Source organism: Nestor notabilis, unplaced genomic scaffold (genome assembly GCF_000696875.1).
Source record: "Nestor notabilis isolate BGI_N333 unplaced genomic scaffold, ASM69687v1 scaffold29617, whole genome shotgun sequence".
Classification (NCBI taxonomy): Eukaryota; Metazoa; Chordata; class Aves; order Psittaciformes; family Psittacidae; genus Nestor; species Nestor notabilis.
The window spans coordinates 1-10,922 of NW_009935837.1; the positions used below are offsets into that span (position 1 = coordinate 1).

Below are 10,922 nucleotides of genomic sequence, written 5' to 3' on the forward strand. Positions count from 1 at the left end.
GGGGAGGCGCAGAGCTGCCGCCGGCCCTGCTCCTGCGCTGCTTCTCCTCTGGCTTTGCCGACAGTGTCTCAGTGTTGAGGCGTGTGTGCTTCCCTGCCTCACCTCACAGCTCGGACTCCTCTGTCCCTGCAGCTGGGCAGACCTTGAGGCCCCTTCATCTTTCAGAACTGATGAGGCCTATCATAGAATCATGGAGTGGTTTGGGTTGGAAAGGACCATAAAATCATCCAGTTCCAACCCCTGCCGCGGACAGGGACACCTTCCACTAGAGCAGGTTGCTCCAAGCCCCTGTGTCCAACCTGGCCTTGAACACTGCCAGGGATGGGGCAGCCACAGCTTCTCTGGGCACCCTGTGCCAGCGCCTCAGCACCCTCACAGGGACGAATTCCTTCCTTATATCCAACCTGAACCTCCCCTGTTTCAGTTTAAACCCATTCCCTCTTATCCTATCACTGCAGTCCCTGATGAAGAATCGTCCCCAGCATCCCTGTGCCTCAGGCTTGCTTGCTGCTGGTTTTGGAGACCTGGAGTGTTGCCGTGTTTCCTGTTACCACAGAGGGTTGCTGGCAATGCTGTGGAAGGGAGCAGTCAGCCCTACAGTGGTAGGTGGGGAGGTGATGTTTGGCTCTTCCCAAACCCAAGAAAGTGGCAAGCTGCTAATCTAATATGTAATTGTGACCTGCTCATCCAGCTGACAGAAGTACATCTTAAATGGTGAGAGGTGAAAAACAGGTTATTTGCAGAATGGAAGGTTGGTAATGACAGGGCAGCCCAGGCTTCACACAAGCCCTGGGGCTTTGCATGTAAGCAAAGGTAAAGAAACACACATCTTTGCCTTCAGCAGTCACAGACAAGTATTGTTTAGTGTTTGCTGAGATACTCGTAAGTCCATCCCATTTTTATTACTGAGGCCCTGTCCTGGGACAATTCTTAAGCATTGATGTCCACTGCCAAGGAAAATATGTAGTGACCAGATCTTGGGAGTACAGGCCAAGAAGAAACTTAATATAGTGATAGGTAGGAAGTCTTGTTTCCTTGAGACAGAATTCCTTTAAGACCTGCCCAGCCTCCATTGTCCTCAGAGGCATGAAGAGTAAAACCTGTCAGTCAATTAGCATGGCATTAATTTTTGTGACTGTCAGCTCCAGTCACAGAAACAACTGAGCTGTAGCAGCAGAAAAGCACTTTGTTTAACCTAAGACTTGTGTATGTCCCAGCTGTCAAGAAATGAAGAACTGAGATGGAAGCTCTCATGAATGTCTCCTGATGCTCAATATCCTTATTTCTTTGTATTTGCTTGCTTTTCTTGTTCTTTATCAAGAATTCTCCATTCCTAAGCCAAGCATGAAGGCTTTCTACCATTCTTTCCATAGACCAAATGTCATTCTTCCCCCTCACGGTGTCTCGCCTTTATTTCAGCTCTGCTGAAAATGTTTTTATTTTCTTTGCATATTTCTTTTTGCTATTATTTGTTTCTCCAATTGCATTATTTAACTCTCAGTGCCTAGAGGGTATAGGAGCTAGTTCTGCATTCCAGACTCACCTAAATTCCTGTTAAACTCCGTGGATGTTTTGAGTGTGCAAGGACAGGGCTAAGAGTTGTGTTCTACATTCTGCACTTCTGAAGTCTCCCCAAGTATCAGCACTTGCAATTAGAACTTCAAAGCAAACAAGCAGCAGATACAGCACGGGTAATTATAGGATCTCTCTATCAGATACCAACACTAAATATCTATATGAAAATCAGGTAAACAGTTGAGCAATTAGATAGTTATAAAGTGGTGGTTTTCTCTAAGTAGACATACAGTGAAAAAACCCCATCCTAGCTAGTCATTTATACCATGGCTGCTCTTGAATTTTAATGAATCTATATGCATATAACCATTTATTTCTGAAGAAATAAGGGATAAAATTCTATGCTTTAGAGAGATAGGTTAAGACTTGTTTTGTAGCTGAGATTTTGCTTACGAGACTCATCTCTTAAAAGACTAATTCACATTTCTGAAGAACACCAAAAGGCAGCCTTCGTGCCTCAAGACTGCATAAGACCTACTTACAGGTCCTAAGTGATGTATAGGTTTTCTGATGAACCTCAGCATGGCACTGAATCTCATTGCTGAAAAACTGATCCGTAGAGTGAATTCAGATCATGAAGTATTTTCACAGCTGTCTTTTTTTTTTTCCCCAAGATGAAATGCATATGAAATGCCTCTGAACTCTCTGCGTGGTAGGATGGAGCTCACAGAGTCATTTATCATCACCTGTCCCCAAATCCTTGCTTCAGGTTGCTGTGGAGGAAACCACTTAACATCAAAGCCCCCTGACTGACTAGGTACGAGCTTATCAAAGCTTTTGCTCTCCACACACACTGTACACACACACTGTGCAGTAGTCCTTAGTACAATTAACCATTTAACACCTACTGTTAATGCTACTTAACAGGTAGAATTCTCCTGTCTAGATGTGTCCATGGGTATTTGCGTATCTCTCTGTATAAGTATTTGTACTGAACTGAATGAGATTTTGTGTATGTATAAAATTATTTACACAAGCAAATGTCAAATCCAATAAAAGTAATTAAAAACCAGTGTAATTGTAAATAGTGGGAATATTTTTCTGTATATTCAGGTGAAAACAGTTTGGTAATAAAAGCTCTCTGCTACCTGTTTTGATCATCACAGTTCCAAAGTTCAGTTAACATGTAGAGTCTTCAGCTTCAAATGAAAAACCTTATTATAAACAACAAAATATGTGCTTTTGTATAAATCTAAGCAAAACCTAAATATTAATTGATGGTTTTGTCCTTCTGCTTATTAGTCTTGGGCTAAAATCTTGGCAGGAACCATGCCTTGGATTTAATGCCACTTGGCCTGTTTGGCCAGTTGAAATCTCAGGAGTTCACATTCACTTAAAGACTAGGTAATGCTTTTCATAAATATCAAGATTTTTTCAAACCTTTTTCACTAGAATATCGTGTCTTGATCCACTGAGGGTATTGTATTGGGAACTAGCTGTCCCTTGCCCTCCCTTGCCCCATTGGCAATAAATGCTATTTGAGAGTTTAATAGGTAATAACTATTCCTGCTTTTTATCTGTTGTTGATGTAAAAGTAGAGTTAAAATCCAGAAGATAAAGTTCCTCAACCCAACAGAAGTTCACTGCAAAACTGTTCCTCTAAAGGTTTTTCTAAAATTCAGTACAGTCTTTTCTTCCCAAAACATGTGTGAAGAGCTTGTAACTAAGGAGAGGTCTTTTCTTTCCTTGCTACGTTACAGTATGTTAATGAAAGGCTCTCAGTAAAAGCCACAAAAGTCTATTGGATCTCTTCCCACTAAGGAATTGATATCCCAGATATTTGGTTTGTTAGTGCCATTTATTCAGCCCTGGCATTCCCAAGAATCACTTACTGCTGCCAGTCTTATGTTGACTTGCACTAGTGTTAAGTACCTTGCTGGCCCAGGATGCCAATCAACCAGAGTTAAGTGTGTCACCTATTTTTCTTCTTTGGAGCAAGAATGAAGGAACCACATATACAAACATTCAGATTAAATAGATTTTAGGAACTTCTGATTTTGAGGGCTTTAAGAATTAATGAAAATGAGCTCTAGCATTACATATTGCTTTCAGCTTGCCAGATCTGGCAGCCATTGCACTTTAGAAGGCAACTTGGATGCTCAGGTGTTGCAAAACTGACAAGTTCTGAGAATTATCACTATAATTTTTATTCTCCTAATTCTTGCACATAATGTGTAAGTGTTTACAAGTGTTGAAGGCCAGGTTGGACACAGGGGCTTGGAGCAACCTGCTCTAGTGGAAGGTGTCCTTCCCTGTGGCATGGGGTTGGAACTGGATGAGCTTTAAGGTCCCTTCCAACCCAAACCAGTCTGGGAGTCTATGAACTGTTTTTAAAGCAGCTGACCTGCATATAAACATCAGTGAAAATAGTAAATAGCACGAATTTCTTCTACTAGATGTCTAGAATGCAATATTTACTTGGAGAGACTGAAAAAAGAGCATTCGTTAACTTTCTATACCCAAGACATTTTACTTAAGTCCTTCAGCAGAACTGAGTTATAAAGCCATTTCCAACAACAGAAAAGAGCACATGAAGATAGGAAGAAGAAAGGAGAACTCAACAGCCTTGTATTAAAAATCAGGGTGTCTGCACTGCACAGTGGCTGTAACATAGCCACATCCAGTTACATTCCACTTGTTCCACTTAGCTTTTCTGGGTGCAACCAGACTAGCAGAAATGCTGAGATTTCTCATTTCAACTCTTACAAGGACACTTATTTAAAATGAAAAACAGCTGGAAAAGTTGAGAAAGGTTGAGTGTATGTGTGTGCCACCACATGTCCTGTGGAGCCCACCTGTACAAATCCCAGTGGAAAAATCAGAAATGCATTCTCATTTGGTCTTTCATTTAGAGACTACCACGTCTCCTAATTGTTTCTGTGGCACTTGATTTGTGCTGGAGTAGCACTGTAGGAGTGTTATCCCTCAGGGAGCAGGGATCCTCATGGAAATGAGATGTGAATCTTGTCAGGCTGCCTGGTGTGTGTGAAATTTTAACCAGCTAAATCCTGGTACAAGGAATTTTGCTCGAACTGCTGAATAAGAATTGTCAAAGTTCTGGAAGTTGATTTTTCCTGCTCTGATAGCAATTGTAATGACTTAAGATTAATTTTACCATTAAAAAAAAAAAAAAAAAAAAAAAAAAAAAAAGAGGTAATTGCAGTACTTAAAAGCCTGAGGCAAAGCAGTGGAAATGCTTTGGAAGAGATAATTATACCTGTCTGTTTAATGACATTAACTGCTCCAATTAAGGAGAAGTGGAGGAAGGGACAATTTGTTTCTTCTTTAACTATTCTGTGAGAAAGTGGATTCGATATTCAAGCAATAGAAATTGGTTTGTTTTTTTTTTTTTCTGAGGTGATTCCCTAAGGTTTAAGCATTTGAAAGACTATTGGGGGGATCTTACCTTTTGTTGTCACTAAGTGCTTACCTTCATAGATACGCTGGTGTTTTACCATCTAAACAGGAGAGGGGTTGAGTGCATTCATACAGCAGGCATTTTGTTTCACATCATTACCCTAATCTGGCCGTAATCCCAATCTAAACATCCACAAAGAGATTATTCTTAATCAGGGGAAGATGGGACAAGAAGAGGATTCTCTGTTGTTCCAAAAAGGCAGCAGGTCTGGGCTATTTACTACTGATAAGAGCTAGAGCAGGCTGCAGGCTGGCTGAGTGCAGTGTAGGATCTGCTGCCACAAAGCTTTCCCTAGGGCTTGCCTGCTCTGACAAACAGTGATGCATGTGTCTTTAAGTATAGGTGTGTACGCACACCAGTCGTTAGCAGGGATTTTGTGTCAATGCATTCGAGAATGCATACTTGCATATATAAGCAGGCATGGATTTTACCAGAGGGAACAGAGTTTAAGAGGGTTTTAATCTTTCTATGAATCCTTATCTTTCGTTTCCTTGCTGTAGTGCTGGCATTGCTCCTGGCACTGTCCTCAGATCTTGAGTGGTTACTAAAGTTTTAACTAAAAGTTAAAAGCAAAGGCCAAAACTCACTTTGTGCAGTTGCACAAAGGCGGTAGCCCTGAATGAAAGGGCAGCACCGTCCTTTTCAGAGTTGTAGCACAGAGACAGGACTTTTTTCTCTGCCAATAGATATTTTGCACTTTTTAAGGCAGTTGGAATTGCAGAACATAATTTAGGCAACAGACAGCTCGACCTTCATTAAAGCAAGCATAACCCTCTGTTACACAATCCAGGTACATAATGACACAGAGCACTCCTTCCTATCAGCTATGCATTTATTTCTGCATCTACATAGATGAATAAATACGGATGTATTTATAGCTATGGAGTATTAAAACAGCATTCCAAAACAAAACAATCCCCTGAATACATTTATGCCTAAGCAGATGCCACAGAAGCTGATACAAGATTGATGTTAATCACATTGTTCCAGGCACTGCTTGAAAGCTGTCAGCCAGTGCCACTGAGAACATAAACCCACCATCACTATCACCATGCTGGCTGTACCCACAGAACCCAATACAAAGAATATAGAATTTACATACAACAAACAAACACACCATTAAACCAGGAAAAGGCTAACTAGGAATTCCAGTTAGAAATTTCTAAATTAGAACTAATGATATAAAGCATTTTAATTTTGCTGAATGACTGATTTTCTTCTTTTCAGTGAGAACATCAGCAGTGGACAGAAAGTCAAACAAGCTGAGCATCATGGAGTGTTCCAGTGAAATACCTGACCTACCATGTGCAAAAAAGAGATTAATATATAGCCTGAGAGGCCGTATGACTGGAGCAGCAGGAGAGAAATGAGCACTTAGCAGGAGCAATGGGTATGTTTAGTTTATTCAAGTCCAGAGCCCACAGTAGCTTTATTCAAGTAAATGATCTAGTCCAAAGAGAGGTTCTTTGAGCTCTGCACTATAATTAATCTTCCCATTCTGGTGATTAATTGCAGACACACACCTTATCACTCCTGTTAAATGACCCGCGTGCATTTCCCGTCCCCTGGCAGCATGCACTCTAGTGGTGCTGGGTGATTAGCAGGGAAATGACTGACCACAACACGTGATTTCCATTTCTTAATCCTTTAATGATTAATAAAAACATGAATGGCACCACAACAGCTTCCCTTCTCAATCTCAGCCTCTAGAAAGAAAAGCCAGGAGCCAAAGAAAGATGCTAAAACTATCATCTGCTCAGATTTTTTTCAACAACTAAACACTCTTGCCTCTCCTATTCAGAATTATGCTACATGTTTATATTCCATTTAATAAAAAATCTCATCATTCACCTTGAAAATGCTTCTTATGACAGAAATGAGAAAAATTGAGTGATTTTAAAAGAAAGTTGAAAGCCACAGTAGATCCCCAGAGAAGACTGCACATCTCGTGATCTCTGATGGAGAGACAGCACCAACCTCGCATAAGTTATGTACTGGTAAATTTTTACTCTCATCCTACATTTTTTCAACACTAAGGGCTACTCAGCTCCAGATTTTTAATCATTTTGTAGAAGCCCAATTTCAGATTTGCGGGAAGTTAGCCCAAGTTCTGAATTTTCCTATGACTTGGGAAAATTCAGCCTAGATACTAAATTCTCACTTCATCTCTTGTCAGTACTACTGTATATACTTGACTGAAAAACAACAAGCTTGGACATGTTGCCATAAGGCACACAATAAATTATAGCCCCTGCTCCAAAACTTTGGGAATATATTTATACTGCTGATGCAATTGCATAAAAATCTTATTTTGGAGATGCATCTGCTGCGTTTTATGTATCCAAAGCCCAAATTTCTCCAGCAGGTAAGCTAACAAGGATGAGATTAAAGGAAAATGGTATATATTGAGCCAAAAATATTAAACACTCCCAGACAGCAAGTCTCTTCCTCTTCTATCTGAACCATGGCAGAAAGAGAATCAAAGCAATTTCATCACTTTTCCTGCTATCCTGTTCATTCAGTAGAATCAAAGGTGCATATTTAACAGTTTGCCCTGGAAGTAGCACATTCCTCACTGCTAGTAGAATTACAAACAAGTAACATAGAAACTAATGAGCAGAATGAAGAAGTGCCCCTGCTGCAGTGCCTGGGTGTAGCAGTCTCATTCCAAACGTAAGCAGATCAGACTGATGGGACTTCTGACATCCATATGCAGTACGGAGAATATAACTGCCAGTATTCCAACATTTCACAACTATTTTCTTTCAAATGTCCTTCATGGTGGACATGACCTCCCCAACACGGAATGCAGCAGAGGAGGAGGTAGCAAAGAAGTCCAGTTCTAGTGTCTTGGCCAAATTCCAACTTCAGTAATTACACTCTGCTCTTTAAATTCCCCCTGCAGCTCTAGTAGAATAAAGCTCTTTTTCAGCTTGCCCTGAAGCATTGTAGAGTATTTCTGGGAAGCTGTACAACACTGAAAACTATCTCCTCCCATTAAAACTGCAAGGGGAATTTAGGGAGACAGAAAGCTATTACCAGAGCTGGAGTTTGGGCGGAACACCAAGGTTAGCTTACACTTGCACTGGGATCAAGGGATCTTTGCTGACTAGGAGTATCAGACCCCTATTAAAGAGCACAAGTGGGAATAACTCACTGTGCTGCCTAAATACAAACTTGGAAACTTGGGATCTCCACACCTGGAGGGGATCGCAGGAATGTTTCCTAACAAATGACTTTGTATAAAAGCCTCCAGTGAGGTGGAGTCTCTCATCACCAACTGATTTGGTTATTTAGTAATATTTATGACATTATTTGTTGATAAAGAAAAGCAACAGCAACTTTAAAAGAAACACAACACTTTAAAAACAGCCTTTACCAACAGAAAAGCAGCTGTACATCCCAATTATGCCACAGCAAGTCTTGAATACCAGTAAGTAGATAACATCAGTAACCACCCTCAGAGTGTTGAAACAAGCTGCACTAGGCCTGCAGTACCAGGGAAAGCATTCTACGTTAGACAGCTGCAACAGTTGTTAGGCTCTCAACTGGGTCTCAGAATATTTAGGTAACTGCCTCCCAAATTAGTTTTCACCCAACACCAAAAAAGTAATTCTTACTAAAGTAGAATAATTTAGAACGATCACTATACAAACTCCTGTACAAAAGACCTCTCCAAATCCACCCAGAGGCAGAGCCTGCTTGCTATTTGTATTTTGTGTCTTTTTTCTTTTCTTCTTGTTGTTGCCTTTCCTTTTCCAGAGCTGCAAGCTCAATGCTCCTGTTTCAGCCATTTCTTTAATCTCACCTTTCTCATATTTTCTTGTCCTCAGCCACCTCAGAAGAGCCAGCACAGCAATGCCCATGCCAGCAGTCAGCATCACCACTGTCCCCACACCACCAAAGCCAGCTCCCAGCTCCTGTATACAAAAGTGCAGTGGCTTTTCACCAACGTAGTAAATTTGTAGATTTTCAACATCCAGAGCATCTCTGTTGACACAGGCAGTTCATGCACTGATAGAATGAAATATGGAGTCATCTTTTATAACTTTTTCCAAGTAATAGGCTACATCAGCTATATCCACAACACACCTGGGTTTCTCATGCTGGGTCAGGTGGATTGGGATAATTGGGAACACATACTTACTGGCTGTGATGTCCTTGGGGTGCAGTTTGCGTCAGCTCTCAAACAGATGTTTCAAGGCATTCACTACATCGGGACCATCGAAGGCACTGGACCTTTTTTGTGCTTCAGCTCCATGTAGATCCAGTTTGTTCTCATCAGTTCACCACCACTGAGGTTTCTGTCACCCTTTTCAGTTCTTCTCACTCAAGCAGTGTTCACACACCAGCAAGCATTGGTCTGACTGCACTGCCTGGCTTTGAAGATACCACTGTCCTCCCAGTCTGGATTGTAAATACCATCATTACTTAACAGCACACATCAACTTGTTGGTCTCACACGCGCAATTGTTGTGCGCTGATGGAGGTACCACCAGAATTAAACCCAACAAAACTCCAAACGGAGGCTTCATAGCACGGGGAAAGCGTGGATGCAGTCTGAGTGACAGCAGGCAATACCTGAAGCTTTAATCCATCTGTTGAGTCTGCTCATCTCTACACACTGATGTGCTGCTTCCATTATCCAGATTCAAATCAGACCCACCAAACAGGTTCTTCTTCTGGTACCCAAATCCCAGAGAAGACAACAAGGTGCAGGGAGCAGCAGCAATGCAATGGCTGCCTCCAGGTGTTTGTCATCCTTCCTTCTTAGTTGAGGAAACAACAGGGGAGAGAGAAAAGCCAACTGGAAGCATAGCTCACACTTTGACCTTCCCACATGGATTAAAGCCCAAGCAGCTTGCCCTTTTCCTTCTTCAGACTTCTTATGGACTATGTAAATGCACGTTTAAGGAATGTCTCCTATGTCTGTGGAAGAAATCCTACTCCACTTCCATAATCATTTTATCCTGCTTTTTCCATCATACAGTTTCTGTATAATTCCACTCTCCGGATTATTATTAGTTATGGGCTTCCTCCTTTCTACTTCCATATATTTATAAAATAAAGCCTTTTGGAGTTTTATGTATGCTGCCAGGAGAAGCTGCCAGTTCAAGAGGAACAACTGTTCATCATGTTGATGGCTGCTCTCCTACTTACAGAGCACAGTCTCATCTTCCAGCATGGAAAGCTTCTCTCCCTGTGTTCCTTTGGCACATACTCATCCCAGGGCAGCACTAGGAATGATGGTTTTCATGCTTGCATTACCCTTACAACATTGTTAGTTATTCCTTAAGAAATTTTTCAATCTGAACTTTGAGTAATGCCTTTCACAGTACACTCCAGTAGCTCCCAAGTGTCCTAATGATCTCCAAAGCGTAAGTTACCATTTCCATGTGTTTTGGCAGCAGCTGAAAGATACCTTCCAGTTTGCATTAAGCAACTCCCATCCATCTGATTTGTCAGCAACTGTCAGCAACTTTATAAATCCTGATTTTGGGACCAGTAATGACCACAGAACAGTGGATACGGCATTTTCCCGTACCTGTAACTTGCCCACTGCCCTGCTGTCAACTCCTCTTGTGTGTGCTGCTGGTTCCTGAGGGCCTGAACTGCTCTAGATCAGTGCAAGCTGGGCTACTTGTAGTGACTGCTTCCATCTGCATGAAGAGGGGGAAGTTACCCTGGCTGCCAGGGAGTATTTATAACCCAGTACAAGTTTAATATTAGAGCTCCTGCTCTAAATACTTTCTGCCAGTAGAGAAGGGCACAATCATAGAATGGTTTGTGTTGGAAGGGACCTTAAAGCTCATCCAGTCCAAATCCCCTGCCACGGGCAGGGACACCTTCCACTAGAGCAGGTTGCTCCAAGCCCCTGTGTCCAACCTGGCCTTGAACACTGCCAGGGCTGGGGACGCCCCAGCTTCTC

The 10,922-nt window shown here is 41.7% G+C and overlaps 1 protein-coding gene across 1 annotated transcript; it reads right to left on the reverse strand.

The window, feature by feature from the left end:
• Positions 1-8,741: 8,741 nt before the first annotated feature.
• LOC104408407 (epithelial cell adhesion molecule-like) lies at positions 8,742-9,425 on the reverse strand (the record flags this gene model as incomplete). The annotated part of the gene is given in 2 exon segments (XM_010018004.1): positions 8,742-9,233; positions 9,236-9,425. Coding segments are annotated over 2 exon segments (682 nt in total), but the record flags the coding sequence as incomplete, so codon positions are not given.
• Positions 9,426-10,922: the final 1,497 nt, after the last annotated feature.